This window comes from Cupressus sempervirens, chromosome 10 (genome assembly GCF_028749045.1).
Source record: "Cupressus sempervirens isolate cs-2001-9-10 chromosome 10, ASM2874904v1, whole genome shotgun sequence".
Taxonomy (NCBI): Eukaryota; Viridiplantae; Streptophyta; class Pinopsida; order Cupressales; family Cupressaceae; genus Cupressus; species Cupressus sempervirens.
Genome location: NC_143127.1, coordinates 209,093,204 through 209,118,772, shown reverse-complemented (window position 1 = coordinate 209,118,772; position 25,569 = coordinate 209,093,204). Strand labels below are relative to the sequence as shown.

The 25,569-nt window shown below is 35.4% G+C and overlaps 1 protein-coding gene across 1 annotated transcript in view; it reads right to left on the bottom strand.

Annotated features, from left to right (window-relative positions):
• Positions 1-4,485: 4,485 nt before the first annotated feature.
• The window catches only part of LOC149533368 (uncharacterized), a 46,597-nt gene continuing 25,513 nt past the window's right edge, over positions 4,486-25,569 (bottom strand). The window contains exons 2-4 of the mRNA XM_089805081.1: positions 6,531-6,645; positions 6,240-6,357; positions 4,486-5,952 (exon numbers count right to left, since the gene is read on the bottom strand). Of these exons, the coding sequence (XP_089661207.1) occupies positions 4,652-5,952; positions 6,240-6,357; positions 6,531-6,645 (1,534 nt within the window). The 3' untranslated portion in view covers positions 4,486-4,651. The remainder of the gene's footprint in view (positions 5,953-6,239; positions 6,358-6,530; positions 6,646-25,569) is intronic.

Sequence of the window (25,569 nt, the reverse complement as noted above, 5' to 3'; positions counted from 1 at the left end):
GAACAAGAATTTTACATTGTGGGGGAAATAATAAAAAATGTTCTATTCCCATTTGAACCATTTTAGAGAAGTGATGTTTCATTCTCAAATGCCTATGGACCCTCATGTGCGGATAAGTATTCTTATCCTTGAGTATTGCATTTATCCACTCATTGTAGTCTCTCTCTTATTTGTAATTATGTACATACTATAAGAGTTATTTGCCTTGATATTTTCCTTTATGTCTAAGGATGTTCTTGTAGGAAAATGTAGGAAAAGAAGTTTGGTACTTTACACATGCTACTAAATATTGTGTAGGTTCAATCTTATGACAGTACCTCCAAAGATGTTATGATCTAGAATTAATTAGTCATCTAATGATCGGGCTAGATAAAGTGAGGCTATTGAAGCGAATATCATTGATAATTGGAATTATGAATATCCTTCTATATAAAGAGGGAGTCTGACACCTCATTAGAGGTAACCTTGTATGGAGAGGTCAAAAGGTTGATATCAGATTCAAAGGGAATCTAGCATTCCATCAAAAAAAACCTTGGACAAAAAATAGATTTGATAGGGAGAAGTTCAAAGTGAAATTCCTTGTAATGCATTCTTCTCTGGGGGAGAGAAGTTTGAGGTGAAAGCCCTCGTTTCACCCTCTAGGAGCAACTACGGTAGACCCACCCTCTGATATGGTCATGGTGGATATCATGTGAGATACTACATGATTAGGGAGAAGTTCGAAGTGAAATTCCTTGTAATGCATTCTTCTCTGGGGGAGAGAACTTTGAGGTGAAAGCCCTTTTTTCACCCTCTAGGAGCAACTACGGTAGACCCACCCTCTGATATGGTCATGGTGGATATCATGTGAGATACTACATGATTATGTTGGAAAACATCATGAGAGGTGGCAAACTTTCATCGATGTTTGGTTATGCTCGCTATTGTAAGGTGACGATCTTAACAATGGCTTGACTTCTTGTTACGATGGACTAAATTAAGTTATTGTCTAGGAGGTCATGACAACCTATCAAATAATAATGATGGACTACATTAAGTTGTTGTTTTGGAGATCATGATAGTTTACTTGTTATTCTGATGGACTACATTCGGTTGATGTCCTAGAGATCAAATAATACATATTCCACTAGGATATGATGTGGTGTTTACACCACATGCGAATATTCTCTTTGGCAGGTATCATTGACTTGATGCTAGTGCGCATACCAAGAAAATATAAGTATGATGAATATCATATGGTTAATATTCCTTCCTAAATCATATTTTTTATGAAATCAAAATTTGGTGGATATGATTTGATATCATTAATATGTCATTTCCAATAATATCATATTGAGATGATATTTCTCTATATGCTTGAGAGCATAATTGTTATATGACAATCCTCCCTAGCTAAGGAGTGTTAATCTTGTAGCTTCACTTGGATTGAATTGATCTAGAGACAATCCATGTATGCTTATTTGTTAAACAATATTTCTCTATATGCTTGAGAGCATAATGTGTTCTATAACAATCCTCCCTAGCTAAGAGGAAGTGTTAATTTTGTAGCTTCAGTCGGATTGAATTGATCTAGAGACAAACCTTCTATAGTCATTTAGCTTCGGATTGTGCTCTTTTGTGCCGCAAAGGTGTTGCTACTTGGTGGAAGGTTTCTTGTTCCGACCATTTGACTGTTCATGTTGATGACTCCCTCTCGGAGTCCTCCTCTGATGTCTCCCATACTACTAATGATGTTGTTGCCCCTGCGGATATTCTTGATGTGGCACCTGATGTTGTTCATAATCTGGCAGCTACAGTTGCTTCAACCACTCTTCCAAGCCTTCTTACTATTGCCACTGACTCTGCTTGTGCTCGACCCTCTGGCTTGGTAGGCACTTATGCTCCCTCTTCTTCGGTGGCCTTGCACCATGGTTCTAATGTAGCTCAATTTTTTCAGCACTCGCGCTATTGTGTTGTCAACTGCCCTTCCGATGTCTCCTTTGTTGGGGATCCAAAGGATGGTGTCACTTGGACAGTTGTTCAAAAGCGAGAGAGGAACTCACGCCCTCCTTCTCTTGTGGTGTGAGTTTGGCCCTTATTTGTGGGTTTCCCCTTTGTGTCCTCACCTACCTTGACTTGTGGTGTGAGTTTGTTTTCTGTCAACACCCATTGTGTTGACTCTATATGCTCTTTATGTTGTTGTTGGCATGTTTGTCAGGCCTTGTATTTGTATGTGTTTTGTACCACGGGCCAGGACCCTCTTGTTGCTTTTTCATTCAAAAATATTATTACAATTGCTTAATCATCAATTAGACACACACACACAGTTGTTAATATATTGTTCTTATGGTGATTAACATGCAATTTACCATAGAGACATGTCAATTCATGAGAAATGCCTCCTCTACTCATATTTATATACATTCAAATATGCACTTGGAACACACAAAAATAAGAGAAGTGTTATCACATTTGCAACGATCCTTTTCCCTCAACAGGATTTGGTGTCGATTTTGGAGAATCAAATGGAAAAGGTTTCGAAGGCAATGTTCAAGATGGATAAATTTAATGGCAATAATAGCTTTGAGTTGTGGAAGCTCAAGATTCATGAATTGTTAGTCCAACAAGGATTGCACAATGCATTGGTAGGAAAGTTAAAGAACTCTACAAATATGTCTAATGGGCACAAGAAAGATTTGGATATGAGAGCTCTTAGCACAATTCGATTGTGTTTGGTGCATGAGGTTCTTTTCAATATTTTGAGAAAGCAAACAACAACAATGAGAAGGTTTTCATATTGGATGGGTGTTGATATCCACAATTTGAGCTTCAATATGGATTGTTTATGTCGGGTTTACAGTTTCACTCCGTTGAAAGCATTGGAGGTTAAGTCGTTGATTGTTTATGAGCTATGTAGTTGATTGTTCTATGATCCAAATGCTCCTAGACAACTTGATATATTTTACAATTTTCCAACTTCTAAAGGTTGTGTTCCTTGGTTTAGAAGAAAGTTTTGTGTCATGCCACAATGGACTTTTGTTCACACATCGAAGTTTTGGCATGTCAAGTGCTTTTGGTAGTGTGATATGTTCATTGGAGCATATGATATTCATTTGAGGATATAGATCACAAACGTCATGAGGATATTTCTGATTCTACAATAGGAACTTTGACGATTGATCTTGTTTGGTTAGTTCTTTTGTTGTTGAGTACATTGGTCAATTAATTGGGAGCTTCCTGAGAGTACAATGTTGCATTTGGAACATGGATTGATCAGTTATTAGTACTCATTGACGCTTGTTGATTTAGCTGAGGCTTGAAATCTCTTGCTATTAGAGACGTGTGTTTAGATGACTACTCCTGATGAAATTTCAAGAAAGGTCCAAGGAGCTAAAAGAAGCTAATATAGGAGGTACCAAGAAAATTATGGTCAAGGTGAAGATTGTAGGATTGTGACAACAATAAAAAAATTCATATTTTTTTTAGAAAGGCTTTTTTTTTCCTTTAACAAGAAATTGCTTATTTATTTTAAAGGAATAAAAGAGAGCTTTTGTATGTTTAGTGATGGTTGTTATCTTGGATATATATATATATATTTGTTGTCTTTGAGGCCAAAAAAAATTGAGAATTATAAATTGGAAAAGCAAATTGATGAAGTTGTTAATTGTAAATTGCAAGAGTAGTTGAATTGCAAATTGCAATAGCAATTATGGTAGCAGCAATTCTGGGGATTGTATTGCTTTTGCTTTCTCTCAGCAATAAGACGACTGATACCTTGTCCTGAGGATGTTTCCTTGGTGCTTTGTCAAGGTTTTACCAAGATGTGTTATTCTATTATTAGCGAACTAATTGTACTGCAATACTTTATTATTTGAATTTATGCTTCCCCGTCCACAACATTTAGAGTGCCCGATGCCCACACCGATTACATGCACACGTACCAGACCTAATCACTGAATATGAAAGATGCTCATTTAAAGAACCACTCTTTATTTTAATCATGGGATCATTGAAAGCCCCCTGTATCATTCCTAGAAAAACAATTAATCCATAAGAGGAAACCAGATTGTAACTTCGATTTACAGACAGGGTACTTCCTATTTAGGCCTGATTTTCACTGAAAAGGAAGTCACTTAAATTGCTTTGGCAGCTGAGGTCTTCGAAAATTAAGTTATACAAAGTTTGTTAGCTGGTGGGGTAAAAATCCTCATTTGGGTACAATAGGTTCAACTTAATTAAAATTAAAACTGTGAAGAATGGACTGGTGTGATGATTTAACATCAAACCCAATCACCAGTTGATGGTATTAACTGGTTATCCAGGCTGGTTGAATTTTCTATTGAAATTTTCATATGAGAAAAGCAACGTCATAAGAAAGATTAGCCAGGCATAAGCATATAATTATATTAAGTTTGCTCACCTAGTTTTAGATACCTTCCTTCACCACTCTATACAAAACAAGACCTAATGTATTTGTGGTTAATAGAGGGAAAGGGGGAGTGGATATTGTCCAAATAGCCTTCGTTTAAAAAGACATTTAATTTTACAAGATCCAGTTAGAGAAATTGGCACTCTAGGACAGAGGCCATTGGCCCTTAAGGGTCAGCATTATATACAACAGCAGGACATGTCTTCTATTCGACAGTCCTACATTTTCACCAGGTATCATTGACTATATATCATTTCTTCTTCTGGACAAAGAAAGTCCGAGCCCCATCTGCAATTCACACATTTGCTGCTTATCTGTTGAATCGACATCTATTTGATCGACCATCCACTCTTTATCACACCTGCTGTGCTTTGCACTTGGCATTTCAACATCTGTTGCTTGGTTGATTGTATATCTGTTGACGCATAGACCTATATTCTCCCTTGGAAGTGCTTCTGGGAAATCAAATCCTGAACTAAGAGAAGGAGAAAAACAATGAAAATCCTGATTTGATTCAGAACCGGAACCAAAAGAATCATTCACCTTTAAATTTTCTAGAGCCTGATCTTCTACTTGACCCTTTGCTCTAGAATTACTTGATTCTAAATCTTCAACATCGTAGCTTCCAGTGGTTGCAATGTGAAAGCATGGATCTGATGATGGGCCCAATCTTAAATCTAGATCACACGCATCTTCGGATGCTGTTTTGCGACCCAGATCTGCAGATGAATCTCTTTCTGCATTGCTTTGAAAGCTTTTGTATGTACCATGTGTGCCATCAAAAGAGTGCAATTCTGTTGTGTATTTTGCAGAATTGGACCCTGTGTGGATGCTATTTTTTGACACTACTGGATGCATTTGAATTTGCAGTTCAGAATTCAAGCAAGGAGTCGGTAATTCAGCAACTACAGGAGTCAATATCGCATGAGAAGGGAAACTAATTGAAGGCCTGTTTGAGACATCTAATTGGAATGGTGGTGTTACACGCCAGGGTGTTGACATTGCATTGCATGTGGATGCAGAAGACAGAGACCATGGAACAGGCATGCAAAGAAGCCTTGTATCAAACCTGTTTTGAAGCTCATGAGGATGCACAATTGCTCCTCTTTCATTTGTACGCAAAAATGGCTGCTGTTGAGATGGTCCATTCCATGCCGAAGGAGTTCCTTGGTTAAAATTTATGTTGCCAGTTGAACGTGGATTTAGAAGAGAGAAGAGTGCATCATTGGTGGAAGGTATTGTGTCAACTCTAGGGGTGCAGACAACTGAACTTGGATGGCCAGGTGTAGCGTGGATGGGCATTACAGGATACTGCTCACAACCTAAAGAAGATGAAACTCCAGCACAATATTCTGCATTGATAAATCTAGTCTCCTGTGTATTTCCTTGACTAACCAATGAAGAACCCTCATAATCATTGCACTTGCCTATGAAAGGGGTGACGGAGGATGTAGCCAATGATTGGCTACTACCTACACAACTTCTTGAAATGTGCCTCTGGCTCCTGGGTGCTTTCTTTGGTGGGCATCCAACATATAGAGCCGCTGCAAAAAATAAAGCAACAAAAAATTATGTTCTGTTAGGGAAATGATCATTGCAGACATCATAAAACTTAATGCTCTGTACTATCAAAATTACTAAAAAACTTTATCCACTAATGCTCAGTAATATAAGTAACATTCCAGAATTATTACTACACTTCTTTTTCCAGTCTGGTGTCAGAATTATTTTCTAATGAGTCATAGTATTAAAGATAGGATATTCATCACAGCAAAATATAGCTGACAAGAGATGCAACACCACTATGGCAGGGGCACAATATCGAATATACCTTCCACACAAGGTTCCAAATATTGACCATCATTCTCAGTGCTTTCATCTCTTCTAATCATAATATTTACAGCATCCTCTATTCGGGCCCGCAACGTTTTCAAGTCCATATATTCTGCCTGCAATCACTTGTACACATTAAAATGATATTTGATGAACTAAAAAAATTCAATAATTTATAACAATTCACTAAAGTTCAACTAGTTCTTTAGGTATGACATAATGAAAAGCTACTGCCAACACAGTATCCTATTGCATGCTGAACAAACAGAGATGATAGAAATTTAGGTACTTCTGAATTTGCTTTGGAGTATAATATCTCCTCTGCACGCAAGACCACCAAAGGCAGCTTCTTTTGCCATTCTTTATTTCTTCTAGTAGTTGGACTGTGAATCTCATCTGCAATTCTGAAGGCAAAAAACAACTCAAATCTTGTAACCAACTGAAGAACACAACTTTAGAGAAGATTAAAAAAAAGTTGGATATAAATCTTTGTCAAGTCTGTCCTGATGCATAGCAGGAGTTCAAAATATAAAAATGACATTCTAAAATTCCTTGTCTATATAGCCATTTTTGTCAATGCAATCTCAGTTTCACATTCAATATCACTGCAGTACTGTAAATGGAAATTGCCCTATTCTAGCTATCAGAGTGAGTTAAATAAATTGCATAATTGAATCAAATCTACAATCGCGAAAGGAAATGCAGTGAATACCTAGTTAATTGAGATACACGTACCAGGCACACTCACAAGTTTTGTATGACAACCAAAAACATCACTTTTGATAAAGAAAAATGTGATAATGCACAGACACAAATTAAATAGCATGCACATCAGTCCCATGTCTGAACATTTATTGATTTTCACAGGCCATAATTTCAAGGCATAGTTGAAAGGCATAGTCACAAGGCATATAGGCATAGCAAAATATAAGTATAAATAAACATTGCAAATTTGATATTATCAAAATATATAAATATAGATCCTGAGAATCCAGTCAAAAACCTACTGGACCATGGGGGTCATGGTGTTCTATGACAGTGTGCTTTGTGGGGTTAAGAGAGAGAATTGATAATTAGGAGATATTTTCCACAAACCAAATTATAATATCACTATCAGGATTCAACTGTGTTGTTTTTGTCCAAGGTGTTTAGCCTAGTTGGCTGAAACTGTAATGTCCCCTTTTTGGGACATTGGGAAATTTAAAGAAATTCATATAATATTAAAATTGACTATGAGAGCATAATTTAAATTTATAAAAGGTCAATTTGATATTATAAGTAAGCTAAAAGTGACAAGGAGGTATAAGACAAAAAGACAAGAATACAGAAGCTGAAGAGTCACAAGTTGGGTCTTTAAAAGGCGGAGAAGAAGCTCATTTCTACATGTTTGGATATTTGCTTGGTTTTTTATCTGATTAATTGATCTCTCTTGGAGAGTCAATTGGAAGCTTCAGCTTCAGCCCGATTGGAGGATGAAAGCCCACAAGGTGGAAGACAGTGGACGAAAACCCATAGTGGTGGAGGCGTCATTTCAAGTGTCTCACTTGTGCTTATATTGTATTTCTGGTCTAATATTTCCAATCTGACTGTAATACTGTTTTTAAGAATGGATTGTGGTGACAATAATAGTTATTGTATTGCTGATGTATAATACAATAACATTCTAAGGTATTTAATGAGCATTTATCGATTTGTTTGCTGAGTTATCTACTGGTGCTGGAATCTGTTTTGTGAGCAAAATTAGTGGAATATTCATTCGGAATATTACAGAAACAATGAGCTCATTGTGGAGACCCTAGTTCAAATCCCACGAGAGGCATCTTTGTGGAATTCTAAGTTGTGACTCTTGGTTGTATTTCTCTCATTGTAAAAAGTGGATTCTAAGTTGTGAATCTTGGTCTTCCAATTGTTGTTTCTAGTGTCGTTGCTCGTAAGGAGCTTGAACAACTTAAGCTTGTAAGTCTCATGTTGTTGCTTGAATGAGCACAAGGTTTGCAAACGATCTTCAATATAAAAAATCTGTTTTGTTTTTTAGTTAAACTCATTGACCCATGTTTCATGAGTAGTGGTTCACAAGAACCCATATCTCATGCAGCTGAATGGTACGCTTAGCACTCATTACATCTAGGCAATACTCACAAAGGTGAAGCATTGGGCCTTCCTCAAAAGTCACCCATCCGAAAACTAATCCAGCTCAAGCGCATTTAACCATGGATCTTCCCCAAAACTAAGCCCAAGTAACTTGCTACTCCATTTTCAAAACCTTAAACAAATGTTGTCTCATATGAACCATTCAATATAGAGTCCCTTTAGTTCATCAATTGATTAGTAGGAGATATTTTCCACAAGTCGAATTATGATATTGCTATTTGGATTCAACAATGTAGTTTTCAAGTCAAACTCATTGACCCATATTTCATGAGAGTGACTCACAAGAACCCCTCTCTCATGAGACTGAATGGTAATCTTAGCACTCATTGCATCTACGTGATGCTCACAAAGGTGAAGCATTGGACCTTCCCAAAAAGTTACCCATTCCATTAGTACAACTCAAGCAAGCCTAACCATGGAGTTTCCCCCAAGCTTAAGCCCTTTTAGCTTGCTAGCCCATTTGCAAAACCTTCAGCAATGTTGTGCCTTCTGAATCATTCATTATAGAGCTCCTTTAGCTCCCCAATTGATAAGTAGGAAATATTTTCCACAAGTCAAATTATTAGATTGCAATCAAGATTCAACCATGTAGTTTGAGTCAAACTCATTGATCCATGTTTCATTAGTCGTCTTTCACAAGAACCCATCTTTCATGAGAACGAATGGTTCACTTAGCACTCATTGCATCATAGTGATGGTCACAGAGGTGAAGCATTCAGCTTTCCAAGAAGTCATGCATCCTAGTACAACTCCAACTAAATGTAACAACCAGTTTTCTTCTAACTAACTTCAGCATTAAACTAACTAATTTCTATTTCATATTCACGTAACATAGTATTCAATAATGGATTTAAAACTGAAATTAAATCTACATTGCTTTTCAATTCCATCTAGAATATCATTTATCTAATAATTTACATGATCAGATGAAAATAAATACTTAACAATTTATAGTTCAACTGAAATGGAAATGCAAAGCTAAATACGCATGATCATCTAACTAATTTAAAGAAAATATCTAATTTTAAAATAAATGATCTTAAAGCTTGAAAGGGAAATACTATTCTTACAAGTTAAAAAGAACATACAGTTTTATTTGTGAGACTTTCTTAATTGGTTGTCCAAGCTTTGGCTTTGGTGAGAGGAGAAGCATTAACATAGGCTTAACCTCCCAACCGCGAACCTTTTTACTTATCCCCACAGGTTCTAATTTAATAGAATGGCCCTCCCTACCCCGAGGTCGGGCTTGGGATGTTCATTGATCCAGCCATCAGAGTAATCAAGTGGGTTGAGGTCCCAGCAGTTATCCAACAAAATAACTGAAGTGTCTGGACAATAACAAGATCAATTTGTTCTGGCAAGCTGCCTAATTCCACACTGGCCAAGGATTTCGAAATGTGGGTTTATAACCCGATCTCCACCACTCAGCTTGACAACTAATTTCAAAAGTAGAACTTGCATGAACTAAATGCATTATTTTATTTTTGTATTTATTGGTTACTAATTTCATTCTTGTCTATTTCCATTACAGGTTCATCTACACCTCCTCACCATAAACAGGCCATCTAGCCGGTGATTCCTCGGCGCCATCAATATATCTTGTACCCTTTTCACTATATTCTGGCTCTTTAGCCTGTGAATTTCTTTGGTACTTGGATTTGTTACTCATCTCAGATTTGATCATTATTCCATATTGTATAACATCTTTTAAGAAAGAAAATCATTCAAGAAAGTTTGGCAGAGTAACACATGTTCAAATATTATGATTATGACATTCTTTATATTTAAATCAATGTTGTGGCAGTCGATTAAAATTGAAGATTTATTAAACTAGAATATTGACTGCAAACGACTTCATCAATGTACATTAACATTTTAAATGGATGGCTGAATGAAATACGTTGGACTATAATACAGTGGTACTCTCTTTCAAATCAAGAAAACAACAGTTTTGCAATGATTACTTGGAAACAACGAATTTTAAATTGGCTTTACATAAAGTCGACTCAGCGTAACAAGAAGGTAATAAATGGAAAGGAAAGATCACTTCTTACGTGACACACACTGTCACCGTAGTCAGAGGAGACTCCCGCTTGGCTCAATTCGTCTCTTTGTTCTGTATGTAGTGTAACTTGGTATCAATAAACAGGAATGCAATACTATAAGGCTTTGGTGCTATGTTCAATATTTTGAAGGCAATGATAAATTCGAGCAAGGGTAAAATGATTCATCAATCATTCCCGAAACACGAAAAAGGATGAATAAATAAGTCTGAACTGACCTTATGGCTACCCAACAGTTACAAAAGATCATGCTCGATTCTTTATTCAATCGGCTAGAAAGAAAATAAAGAGGGAAAAATTAAAAAGAAAGAAGATGACGAGTTTAAATATTAAATATTATTTATATTATCTTATTTTCTTGATTATGTTTATAAGTACATAGTTGTAAGGTGGTATGATTAATGATTTTAATATAATGATGCCACTTTATAATTATTTATCTATGATCTTAATTGAGAGAATAAAATAATATTAAAATGATATTATTATTTAATAATTTCTTAAAGGTAAGAACTTTGTTTTTTTTTTTTAATATTTATATTGTTTTTACTTTTAGCTCATATAGTTCCACCATGAAATAAATTGCCCAGGCGGTTTTTAGGTCAAACTTGTAATTCCTGATGACTGAACCCTATGACCATCCCCTTCCAATGACCTCGTTTCGTAATGCTTCCCCTCTCTCTCCGATCTTAATCATGTGAACATTTAAACAACATTCTTGCCAAAACATCAATTCAAGTATCATAGTTTGTTAAATAAAATCATCAAGTGATCATTAGGAATTTCATCATAATGACTGACTTATTCATCATGTATATACAACGGCTAGAATTATTTGACTCCATTTCACATGATCATAAATAAATAAACAAAATGGCTAGATTTAACTGACTCAATTTCATATGAACATGAAGGAAACGGCTATAACTTAACATATTAAAACAACGGCTATAATTAACTGATTCGATTTCACATGAACATGAAGGAAATGGCTATAACTTAACATATTAAAACAATGGATATAATTAACTGATTCAAATTCACATGAAGAAATAAATCGGGTTCAACGGCTATAATCAGCTAAAAAAATTATAGGGCAAAAATTGGAATGTAACATATTCACCCCCTTAGATTTTTCATCGTCCACGATAAAATAGTATCAATTTGTTATTTAATACATAAAAGAAATGAAATATTCAATTTTCACTTTCTGTGAAAAGATAGGGATATTTCTAATAAATATCATGATAATCTTCCCATGTGGCATTATCTTCTGTATACTGGTCCCACTGGACCTTGCACTGAGTTACCTCTTGATTCTGTAAGCCCAGCTTACGTACCTCTCGAGTATTCTGAACGATTTTACCTCTACCACTCCTGGCCCTCACACCTGCAACAATTTCCAATCAATCATGTGCTCATGGTGACTAACAAACTTCATAAGGTAAGACACATGGAAGACATTATGCATCCTGGCAAGCGCTGGTGGTAAAGCAATTCTGTAGGCCACTGGGTTAACAACCTCCAAAACTTCGAAAGGTCCTACATATCTGGGGGCCAATTTAGCATTCTTACCAAACTTAATAGTACTCTTTTGAGGCTTAACTCTCAGTAACACCTTGTCCCCTACTATAAATTCTCTGGGTGTTCTTTTAGAATCAGCATAAGTTTTCTGCCTGTCATTTGCTTCCTTCAACCTCTGGCGAATCTAAAGTACTTGCTCTTCCATCTCTTGAAGCATTTATGGTCCGATAATGACCCTATCTTCTAATCGATTCCAACTTACTAGGGCTCTGCATTTACGACCATACAAGGCCTCAAAAGGAGCCATCTTAATCGAAGACTGTTATGAGTTATTATATGCAAATTCAACCAAAAGTAAGTACATTTCCCATTGATACTGTCAATCCATGCGACAAACCCTTGGAAGGTCCTCTAATACCTGATTCACTCACTCTATCTGACCATCTGTTTCAGGATGATAAGCTGAACTTATATTTAGTTTAGTGCCCAAGGCTGAAAATAGTGTTTACCAAAATCTGGATGTTATCCTAGTATCCCTATCTGAAATAATTTTCTCTGGAATCCAGTGTAATCTGAAAATCTTTTTTATAAACTTATGGGCTCTCTCAAGTGCTCCATTGGATAAATTCCCTAGAATAAAGTGTGCAACCTTAATCAACCTATCAACTACGACCAAAATAGTGTTATGTCAATTTCAGGTCATGGGCAACCCTTGTACAAAGTCCATGGATATTACTTGCCACTTCCATTTAGGTACCTCATTTGGGTGCAACAATCTTGTTGGGTATCGATGTTCCGCTTTCACTCTTTGACACTCTAAACAACTTGCTACAAACTCAATTATCTCTCTTTTCATTCCCTTCCAAAAGTATAAGGGTTTTATGTCAAATAATATTTTCGTTACTCTCGGGTGTCTTGAATATGAGGTTGAGTGATACTCACCTAAAATTAATCTTTGTAGCTCAGGATGATTGGGTACATAAATTCTGTGGCGATATCTCAACAATCCATCTTCTTCTAAGTTAAAATCTGAGTACTCGAGGTCCTGCGGATCTCTAATAAGTGTCATGCTGATTTCTACATAAAACTCGTCATGCTCCAAATCTTGTAAAATTTGGTCCCTCAATTGGAAGTTTACCTTGGTCATTGCTGAAATATTCCTTCTCCAACTTAAGGCATCAGCCACCTTATTTTCTTTCCCTTTAATGTAGCTTATGTCAAATTCATAATCCACTAAAAATTCTAACCATCTTCTCTGTCTAGCATTCCAATTTTGCTGAGTGAAAATATATTTTAAACTTTGATGATCAGATCAGAGTTCAAAAGGTTTTCCAATTAGATAATGCCTCTAAAACTATAAAGCATGTACTATGGCTGCTAATTCCAGAGCATGAGGTGCATAATTTTGTTTCTAATTTTTCAGCTTCCTAGACTCATAAGCAATGACTTGTTCTTCTTGCATTAATACACCCCCTAATCTTTCACCTGAAGCATCGGTAATTACCACAAACGGTTTATGCAGATCGAGTACCCTTAAGATAGGTGCAATAGTCAATTCTTCTTTTAGAAACTTAAAAGCTGACTGACATTTTTCTGTCCAAACAAATTTCTTTCCCTTCCTCTGAAGCGATGTGATCGGATAGGCTATCCTAGAGAAGTTCTTGACAAATATTCTATAAAATCCGACTAATCCCATAAAGCTCCTGACTTCAGATACGTTTCTAGGTATGGGCCATTCCTTAATTGCTTTAATCTTAGATGGATCTACTGCTATGCCCTGTGCCGAAATTATATGCCCCAGATACTGAATTTCTTTCTGGTAAAAAGCACACTTTGATAATTTCCCATATAACTTATGTTCTCTAAGTCTTTGCAATACTATCTCTAAGTGTCTCTGATGTTCTTCTTCATTTTTGGAATATATTAGAATATCATCTATAAAAACCAACACAAATTTGTCCAGACAATCCTAAAATATGTTGTTCATTAAGTTCATAAAGGTCGCAGGAGCATTAATTAATCCAAACGGCAGCACCGTAAACTCATAATGTCCATATCTAGTTCTGAAAGCAATTTTGTGTATGTCATCTTCTTTAATTCACAGTTGATGGTATCCTAATCTTAAGTCAATTTTTGAAAACACAGTCGCACCCTTCATTTGATCGAAGAAATCATCTATTCTGGGTAATGGCTATCAATTTTTGATGGTGACTTTATTAAGCATCCTGTAATCTATACATAGCCTCATGGTTTCATCCTTTCTTACAAATAACACAAGGGCTCCCCACGGTGAGACACTAGGTCGAATCATCTTCTTATCCAACATATCCTGCAGTTGAATCTGCAATTCCATAAGTTCCATGGTGGTCATCTTATATGGGGCTCTGGATACAGGTTCTGTTCCTGGTATCAAGTCTATGGTAAAATCAAATTTCCGGGAAGGGGGTAAGCCAGGGAGTTCCTTAGGAAATACATCTTGATAGTTTTTCAAATAGGGATATTTTTCTTCGAATGATTCTTTTAATTTTTTGCTTAATTGCTCCATCTTCATAAATATAATCATCCCCATAAGTGGTTTCTCTTGTATCTTCAACCCTTACTACGAATATTTCACAACCTTTCCTTCCATATCTCTTAAGTTGCATTGCTGAAATCTGTTGGGCTCTAATTTCATGTTTGATCCCTAAAATACTTGTGGGTCTACCTCTATCATCTACACAATTGATGATTTTGGCAAGGCAATCTACCTTAGCCTTATGTTCACTAAGCCAATTTATTCCAATGATAATGTCATAAGATCCTAGCGGAGCTATATATAAATTCAATTCTGTAAAGAAGTCCGGAAAATCAACCTGAGCTTCAAACAGGAATTGCTCTACCTTGGCCCTTGACTGGTTTGCATATTTGACTGTCCATGGTTTTGCCATAAAACTAGTTCTTTTTGGTAATCTACTTAACAGTCTAGGTGAAATAAAACATTCAGTTGCTCCAGTATCAATGAGTATAGTCACAAGGTTTCCGTAAATCTTACTCGGTGTTTCAATGGGACCTATCTATTGCTCCGCCTATCTATTATCCAAGGTTACGTGAATTCTTTGCTGAAAAACCTATTGTTGTGGCAAAGATGGGCGTTGTGGATGAATGAAGTTAGGGCATTGCTTCTTATAATGGTTCCCTCAGCAAATATAACAACCCCTCGGTGGTCCTCCTTTCTCATTATTCCTATCACTTTTGTTCGCATGAAAATTTCCTTTTATGTCATTAGTTCCATTGCTTTTATTCTCAAGTTTGTTGTTCTTATAATCCCTAAACTGTTTTCTTGGTGGTCTAGATTCAATGCCTTTTGATTTCCAGATGGTCGTTCTCTTATTGTCCCGAATAGAATCATCCTTTTTAACCTTATATTGAGCGTTTTCCAAAGCCTCCTCCATGGTTCGTGGTGCAAGTACATCTACGGCTCCCCCTATCCTATTATTCAGCCCCATAATAAACTTTCTTACCTTCAGGTTGGTATCTTGTTGATATGGTGGTATGTATTTAAGCAATCTGGTGAATTTCTCCCAGTATTTGTGAACCAACAAATCTCCCTATTTCAAGTTCTGAAATTCCATGAGTTTCTGGTCATAGAAGGTTTGAGGCAGCCATCATGTCCTAAATATATCTACGAACTTTTCCCATGTAATGTCAGTAGATCTAATGTTTAGTTCCACCTTGGTGTTTCCCCACCAAGTTGTTGCTTCCCTGGTGAATTGGTATATGCCCCAAACTGCCTTTGAGGTCTCTATAAAGTTTCAGATCTTGAAGTATTGTTCCATCTCTATCAGCGATGCTTCGGCTTCTTCTCTGGACTCAGTACCAAAGAACTTAGGGGGTTTAATTTTCTTAATATCTGCTGATAAATCAGCCACAATTTCCTTCTTTCTTTGTTTATCCACTTGTTTAGCGGAGGGGGTTTTATTATGTCCTGAGACTTTTGTCTCGACCCTGGGTGTGTCTTGCATTTCCTCACGATGTTCCCCCGTCTAGGCTGCCATCTCGCTCATTCTTCTTTCCATAGTTTCTAGTTTTAGTTGTGTTTCTTGTAAAATTTGAAGTAACAGTTCATTGGAGGATAGATGGTTCTCACGAAATATCTCTTGGTTTTCTGTATTCTCATTGTTACTCATGTTGTATTTCAAGTGTTTCACCTGTTAGTTTACACAGTTAAATTTATAGTTTAGTTTTCATTGCTCAAAAAGAAATTTTCATTTCTATTGTTCAAAATTTCTCATTGTTTGCCAAAAAATATTTCCAATATCAAGATTTATTTTCATTGCTCAACTAAGCAATCCTTAATTACAAATTCATATTGCTCAACAAAGCAATCAAAATTATATCCATTGCTCAACAAAGCAAAATTCATTTTCATTGCTCAACAAAGCAATCAAAATTATATCCATTGCTTAACAAAGCAAAATTCATTTCTATTGCTCAACAAAGCAATCAAAATTATATCCATTGCTCAACAAAGCAAAATTCATTTCCATTGCTTAACAAAGCAAAATTTATTTGCAAAATTCCTCTATTGAGGTAGTCTACATCCATAGAATATCTTTATTCTGGTTTTACAGCTTCTGGTTCTGTCTGGTACATGTCTCGTACCATCCATGATCTATTAAAATGGAGGAGGGAGCTGCTCTGCCGAGCGTTCCAGTTTTGAATCAGTTTATTCCTGTATGCTGCCTTCTTGGCAGGTGTCCATCGAATTCTCTCCTTTTTCATTCATTGAATAGCTTGGCTCAGTGTTTCATTACCTTGTGGTTCAGAACAGCAAGAGTAATCATACTTAGTCATATTCTTAATGAGGTATGGAAAAATAGGATGTCGAGTTTTCTTGCGAGGTGTTCTACATACTAACATCCTATATTTAGTTTTAAATTTTATTAGATCTAAAGAAGGTGATGTGCCCTAGGTTCAGTGTTGAACCCAGCTCTCTGATACCATATGTAACAACCGGTTTTCTTCTAACTAACTTCATCATTAAACCAACTAATTTCTATTTCATATTCACATGACGTAGTATTCAATAACGGATTTAAAACTGAAATTAAATCTACATTGCTTTTCAATTCCATCTAGAATATCATTTATCTAATAATTTACATGATCAGATGAAAATAAATACTTAACAATTTATAGTTCAACTAAAATGGAAATGCAAAGCTAAATATGCATGATCATCTAACTAATTTAAAGAAAATATCTAATTTTAAAATAAATGACCTTCAAGCTTGAAAGGGATATACTATTCTTATAGGTTAAAAAGAACATAAAGTTTTATTTGTGAGACTTTCTTAATTGGTTGTCCAAGCTCTGGCTTTGGTGAGAGGAGAAGCATTAACATAGGCTTAACCTCCCAACCACGGACCTTTTAACTTATGCCCACAAGTTCTAATTTAATAGAACGGCCCTCCCTACCCCAAGGTCGGGCTTGGGATGTTCGTTGATCCAGCCATCAAAGTAATCAGGTGGGTTGAGGTCCCAGCAGTTATCCGACAGAATAACTGAAACGTCTAGACAACAACAAGATCAATTTGTTCTGGCAAGTTTGCCTGATTCCACCCTAGCCAAGGATTTCGAAATGTGGGTTTATAGCCTGATCTCCACCACTTAGCTTGACAACTAATTTCAAAAGTGGAACTTGCATGAGCTAAATGCATTATTTTATTTTTGTATTTATTGGTTACTAATTTCATTCTTGTATATTTCCATTACAGGTTCATCTACACCTCCTCACCATAAACAGGCCATCTAGTCGGTGATTCCTCAACGCCATCAATATATCTTGTACCTTTTTCACAATATTTTAGCTCTTTAGCCTGTGAATTTCTTTGGTACTTGAATTTGTTACTCATCTTAGATTTGATCATTATTCCATATTGTATAACATCTTTTAAGAAAGAAAATCATTCAACAAAGCTTGGCAGAGTAACACATGTTTAGATATTATGATTATGACGTTCTTTATATTTAAATCAATGCTGTGGCAGTCGATTAAACTTGAAGATTTATTAAACTAGAATATTGACTGCAGACAACTTCATCTATGTACATTAACATTTTACATAGATGGCTGAATGAAATACGTTTGACTATAATACAGTTGTATTCTCTTTCAAATCAGGAAAACAACAGTTTTGCAATGATTACTTGGAAACAACGAATTTTAAATTGGCTTTACATAAAGTCGACTCAACGTAACAAGAAGGAAATAAATGGAAAGGAAAGATCACTTCTTACATGACACAAACTGTCACCGTAGTCAGAGGAGACTCCCGCTTGGCTCAATTTGTCTCTATGTTTTGTATGCAGCGTAACTTGGTATCAATAAACAGGAATGCGATACTATAAGGCTTCGGTGCTATGTTCAGTATTCTGAAAGCAGTGATAAATTCGAGCAAGGGTAAAATGATTCATCAGTCATTCCCGAAACACGAAAAAGGATGAATAGATAAGTCTGAGCCGACCTTCATGCTCAATTCTTTATTCAATTGGTTAGAAAGAAAATAAAGAGGGAAAAATTAAAAAGAAAGAAGATGAAGAGTTTAAATATTAAATATTATTTATATTATCTTATTTTCTTGATTATGTTTATAGGTACGTAGTTGTAAGGTGGTATGATTAATGATTTTAATATAATGATATCACTTTATAATTATTTATCTATGATCTTAATTAAGATAATAAAATAATATTAAAATGATATTATTATTTGATAATTTCTTAAAGGTAAGAACTTTGTTTTCTTTTTTAATATTTATATTGTTTTTACTTTTAGCTCATGCAGTTCCACCATGAAATAAATTGCCAAATTTTAATAACCTTGCCAGGGCAGTTTTTAGGTCAAGCCTATCATTCCTAATGACTGAACCCTATGACCATCCCCTTCTGATGACCTTGTTTCGTAATGCTTCCCCTCTCTCTCCGATCTCCATCTTGTGAACATTTAAACAACATTCTCACCAAAACATCAATTCAAGTATCATAGTTTGTTAAATATAATCATCAAGTGATCATTAGAAATTTCATCATAATAACTGACTTATTCATCATGTATATACAATGGCTAGAATTATCTGACTCCATTTCACATGATCATAAATAAATTAACACAATGGCTAGATTTAACTGACTCAATTTCATATGAACATGAAGGAAACAGCTATAACTTAACATATTAAAACAACGACTATAATTAACTAATTCGATTTCACATGAACATGAAGGAAATGGCTATAACTTGACATATTAAAACAATGGCTATAATTAACTGATTCAAATTCACATGAAGAAATAAATTGGGTTCAATGGCTATAATCAGCTAAAAAAAAATTAGGGTAAAAATTGGGATGTAACACTAAAGCACACATAACCTTGGACTTTCCTTCAAGATTAAACCCACTTAGCTTCTACTAAATTCACAAAACCTTTAGCAAGTGTTTTGCCTTATGACCCATTCATTATAGAGCTTCTTTAGCTTATCAACTGATAAATAGAAGATATTTTCACAAAAAAAGTCAACTAATAATATTGCTATTTGGATTCATTTTTTTAATTTCGACTCAAAATCATCGACCCATGTTTCATGAGTAGTGATTCACAAGAACCCATCTCTCATGAGAATGAATAGTACACTTAGCACTCATTGCATCTAACTGGTGATCACAAAGCTGAAGCATTTGACCTTTCTAGAAGTCACCCATCTTGATACTATAACTCAAGCACACTTAATAGACTACAAAGGAAGGATTGGATGATGTCATGGAGATGACAACATAGATACAAGGCAAAGTGCTCATTACAGGTTTTATACCTTCAAAATGAAGGGAAACACATTTATGATCAAGATTCAAATTACCACTTCGCATGTATGATATATGGAAATTTTGAAATTTGCTTTCTACCATGGCAAATGAGAGTATGACATGGTGAATGCACAATCAATCCCTGCTGGGACTCGCAATTTCACCAAAATATAGACAAAGTTTGGAATACAAAGAACTTTTGCCATTTGGTTTTCTAATTTGTTATTTTATCTACTATTTTTCATCAATAATAGGCTGGAGGAATGCCATAATTGCTGCACAAAGTTTAAAAAGTTGACTCTTATATCCATCTTGTAGCTGTAACAAGTACAAGCATATTTAAGAGAGGTTTCTAAGCTGACAGTTGTATTAAAGGTGTTCAGACAGCTTACTATTGATTGTCAGTGCTCAAATTGACCTTGGTGGCATTGTATGTATCCGTAAACTACTGTTTATGACTTTATAGTGATTTTAGTTGCTTTCAAGTTTGCTCTTGCTGGAATTTTTCTAATTTGAAGGGTTTTTTCCAGGGAAAAGTTGTCTTTACATATTTGTGTGGCACTAACTATATGTTTTGCACATTTTATGATGTTTACATAGAAACATACACTATTTTTTAAGCTCTGCAAATTTTGTGTTCATGAGATCAGTTACAAAAAAATTAAATTCAGCTTGTGATAAAAGTTTAAGCACACCTACCTATTGCTGTAAATCTTATTTTCTCCGGCTTTGGAGACAAAGCTTCTCAATGAGACCAAAAGAGACTGTTGTGTACCTTGCACACAACATACCATGTAATATAATAAGCCATATCAACAAGGTCATAGTTGTAAATTTGCAATGTCAAGTTATTATCCTAGGTCTTCAAGGGGTGATCCAGATTTGATGAGCAACCCTGTGGGCAATGTGCCCTAGACTGCAGAAATTTAATGTTTTGTAAACAAGGGCTATGAATCAAACTGAAGGCAAATGAATCCAATATATACAATTGATTCTACAATGTGAACTGTAGCTTTGCTGAAATGGAAAGTCATTTTCAAATAGATAGCAATCTCTTTGTTGAGATATTTCGCTTAAATTTTAAAAATACTATTCTTCTTCCATTTCTTGTTAAGCATGCTATCATACATAGCCAGGTACTCCAAGAAATGAAGAGACAAATAGGGGAAGATGAAGTGTTCTACCCAAAAAATCCCAAGAGTTGCTAATCGTGAATAGAAAAGGACAAACTGAGCTGCTGAATGAGGAAAAACAAAACTGTGGTGGTATCAGCCAAATTTGGGTCAGAGTAGGATCTTGTGATTTCCACACCTAACAATATGATCCTTCAGATTAAACTTTGCCAAACTGATTTTAACACCGTCATCACATTTGAAGGTTCTATGGTATGTGACACATTTCAACAGCTTGTGATCCTAGGCTACTAGCAATCTACTCCAATTCTCAGCCAAGTGGATCAAGATTCTTTCCAAATCTGACATCCAGTTCAGAGGGTAATATTTTGTGTAAGTGGAATGCATCCATTTCTTGGAAAATACTTTGTTATCAAAAAGAATTCGTCAAATGAACATTTTGTTTTGCAATGCAACACCTATGACAGAGTCCTTCCCCTTTTATCCAGGTAATTTCCCTTTATTGAATACTTTCTAGGAAAATAAGAATATTTACACCATTCATTTAAATTGATTGGACAGAAAGTTTGACAATTTTGGAGTTTATGCTTAAATTTGCATGTCTTTCAAAGTAAAAAAAGCAGGCTTTGAGCAATCAACCAAAGCTAGTTGAGGTTTGGGAGCAAAAACTTGAGAGATTAAGAATGACAAAAAAATGCTTAAAAGTGAGAGAATTCTTTATACAAATTTTATTATCTTCAATATACCTCACGTTTGTGCATGCAACTATTATAAAACTAAAATTCAGATCTCTAAGAAAATCTTATATCCTTCACCTGAGGACCTATTTGTAAAATTTGAAAATATCAGGCAGTGACCACTACCTTAAAAACCTGTTAATTAAATGAAGCCACTAAATGTTAGATTTGGTTGTGAAGTCACCCAAGCTCAAAATGACCGAAGGAAAGCAAGACTGAATCCAGAGATGAACAAAATTCAGCACCCCCTTAGCACTAAACTAGCATTCATGAATAGGTGAGCTGGTGAACTTAGCATTGGGAGAAGTGAGAGCTGTTTTTATAGCAAAATATGAGCATATACTTCTAAGAGAACAATAACTCCCATCTGCCCAAAATAGGTGGAAGTTTTATTTAATTTGTAAAAGCCAAAAACATGGTTATGCCAACTCAGGTAAAGACAAACAAATGGTTATGGGAGATTGCAAATAACTTAGTAAGTCCAAAAGAAGGTGTGGGATTCAACTAACCAAAGGTGGGTGTGGATATAAGTGAAGGATTGTACCGTGTGCCCTCATTCTAAACATTCTAATCTAACCTAAGCAAGCTTAATAATATGTGTAGGAAAAATAAATCAGTGTTCCGGGACTCTATGAGTCCAAGGCAGAGGCGGCCTTTCCGAGGCAAATGGCTTCTGGACTCGGACTCGGCCGAGTCCACGTGGACTCACTGAGTCCCGAGCCCAAAACTCCCAAATTTTTTCTTTTTCTTTTTTTAAATTTATATTTCAAAAGATAGAGATTTCTGGAAGGTGTTTTTTTCACTGGTATTAAAATTGTTATTAAAAGACTTTTACTGTTAAAGGTTGTGTTTCACCACACAAATTGATAGACATACTTGAGACTGAGAGCCCTGTTGTCTACAATGCGAACATAAGTTGAAACAAACATATTTCTCAATATTTGAGTCTTCCATGACTCATCTTAGGTGTATTTGTAGGAGGGCATAGGCTACTATGAACCTTAGTCTTCTACACTCTAGCTAATATTTTGATATATGTTTTCAACTTTTGATTCAATGGATTTCATATGTTGTAGACATTTGACAGTGACACTATGTTTAACTTTATATTATGTTATTCAATTTTTTCCCTTCAAAAATTTGATGTTATACTTATGTGATCTATGCAAAATTATGTATGAGTGTTAAGTAGCTTCTATTTATCTCAATTATTGTGTATTTGATGTTAATTGACTAAATGATGCATGAAAAAATCTTTAAATCCTTAAAAATCTTTGAATTTCATGGGTTTTTCGATTTTCCGAGTCCTTGCCAAGTCCCGTCGCAGAGTCTGAGTCCAAGTCGGATTTTGATTTTCCGAGTTAGAGGCGAGTCCGAGTCCCATAACTATGAAATAAATATCCCCTAGCATAAGGAAAATAAACACCTACACTAACATTAAAGTTCTACATTCCATGATATTATAATTGTATGTTTCTCGATTTGACTGTGTAAAGATTTTTATCGTTAAAGTTTTTATTCATAATCCTTGATCCATCATCATGATGCAGATATCAAAAGAAGAAAAGTCATTAAGTGGACATTTCTAGATTTGACTATGTAAAGCTTTTTTCATCAAAATTTTGGTTCATACTCCACAATATATCATCAAGAAGCGGATGGCAAGAGAAGATAAGGCAAATAACTTATATTTGCATTTTGATGATGAATCATGCAGTATGATCTGAAATGTTGATATGAAAGAAAGCTTTACATAGTCAAATCTAGAAACATCCAATTACACTACCTATAATATGATATTAATGAATATTTCAAATTGCATTTTTTGAAATATGTAGGATCAATTCCTCATAAGCACAATGTGGTGGCAATGGAATACATTATCTCCACTCCTTCAACTCTATCAATTCAAGACACGTGAGCATCTCCAAGATACAAGTCAATGACCTCTTTGAATGTTTGATCCCTTTAACTTGTAATTTCTAAAATTTTACACTGCCTTTTGAACCTTACTGGTATCATCATATGTAATATCCCTAATCCAAGTCTCCACCCTTGTTTATTCTTTTGTGCAAGCTTCTAAGTGTAGATTTGCTTTGTTGTGGTATGAGATTACAGTTGAAATCAACAATCTTGCGCAGATTTTCAATTTTGTTTGATATGATTTTGAAATTTGGTTATGATAACTTTTAATGTGTTGGTTGCCATCTTCAATAAACAAGGGGCAATGCATCTCTTGGGTACATCATCAATCAAAAGCACTAGTTTATCGGATTCGTCAATGTCTTTGGTAAGTTAAGCACTAGTATTTTTTAAATCATCAAGATAAAGTTCAGTCTTGAACATCCACTCCATCATCATTCATAGAAACCAAATATTAGCTACTACAAGTTCCTTTAAAGCAATTTTGAAGATTTCAATTTTCAACTAAATCAGGAACAATCTTTCCCCAAATCTCCATTTTGTAGTATAGAGTTCTCATTAAAAATCATGTTTCCATATAAAAGTTGAAGTTTATGCCAACTCTTGATGAAATCTTCAGTCAAATTCAACCCATTGTTAGAAATTCGCTTGACCAACTGTTTAACAACTGAAAAGTATTGACAAATCACACACGTTTGAATGAAAGTTTCCTTGATCTGGTATATGCTTTGAAGAATTCGGTGGATGTCACTATTTTTTAAAACCAATATATTATCTGGCTCGAGAGATATTCAATGTATTCACCTATTTGGTTGAATTGATCTTTCAAATTGGCCTTGGAAATGCCATCTTTATTAATCTGATTCCTCGTAGTTTTATGGGCAGATGCACGTTGACTCCTCCCATGTTTGGCTTAATGATTAGTGTATAATATACTTTAAACGAAAGTCATTGACAAATAAATGACATCAAAATTTATGAAAGGTGAGCCAAACAAGAACAAGACATGGGTAGACTTTGGGGTTGCCCCTTGCTCCCTTGTCCATTTTTTAATAAATAGAACAGGTTGAAACAGTTAGACTAACTGCCATTCACACTGCCAAAACTAGGGCTCATATGAACATGACTTAAAACCTAACCAAGTCAACCAAGCCAGCAACATTGAGCGCTGATTATAATACTATGATCTGACCCATGGCCCATATGACTAACAAATAACAAAGCTGCAAATTCATTTAGGAAGGAATCTGATGTTTACAACAGCAGTTTGTTAAGAAGCTGACTGTGTGAAAGGCACCACTCTTAAAAAAGGGCTTTCGTTGGACTAATTGCCAACGTTTCCCTTCGGGATTTGCGACATGACTTACCTTCCTCATGTGTTCTATATGTCATGTGGTTGTATCGGGTGTTAACAAGTCAATCTTTTGGTTCAACAACAAACGTGACGGCTAACAAGTGGCTTTAGAGCTTGGTCACAAGTTCGATTCCTATCGGGTAACATTGAGGGGGGGATTGTTGAACTAACCGCCAACGTTCCCCTTAGGAATTCATGACGTGGCTTAACAGCCTCTTGTGTTCTATATTTCATATGGTTATATCGGGTGTTAACAAGTCGAACTTTTGGCACAACAGCGAACATGACGGCTAATAGCTTTGACCATAGGAAGGGACGTAATCATTCCTTACAAGGCAATAATCCCCTTCGGAATTCACAACGTAGCTTAACAGCCTCCTGTGTTCTATATGTCATGTGATTGTATCAAGTGTTAACAAGTCAAACTTTTGGCACAATGGCAGACGTGATGGCTAATAGCTTTTACCATAGGAAGGGACATAATCCTTCCTTACTGATTAAAGGCAATAAAAAGGAGAACTTTTGAAGGAAACAAGGAAGATTAAACAAGAAAAAGGAATTCAGAGCAAATCATCTCTATTATAAGAGCCTACTTCTCA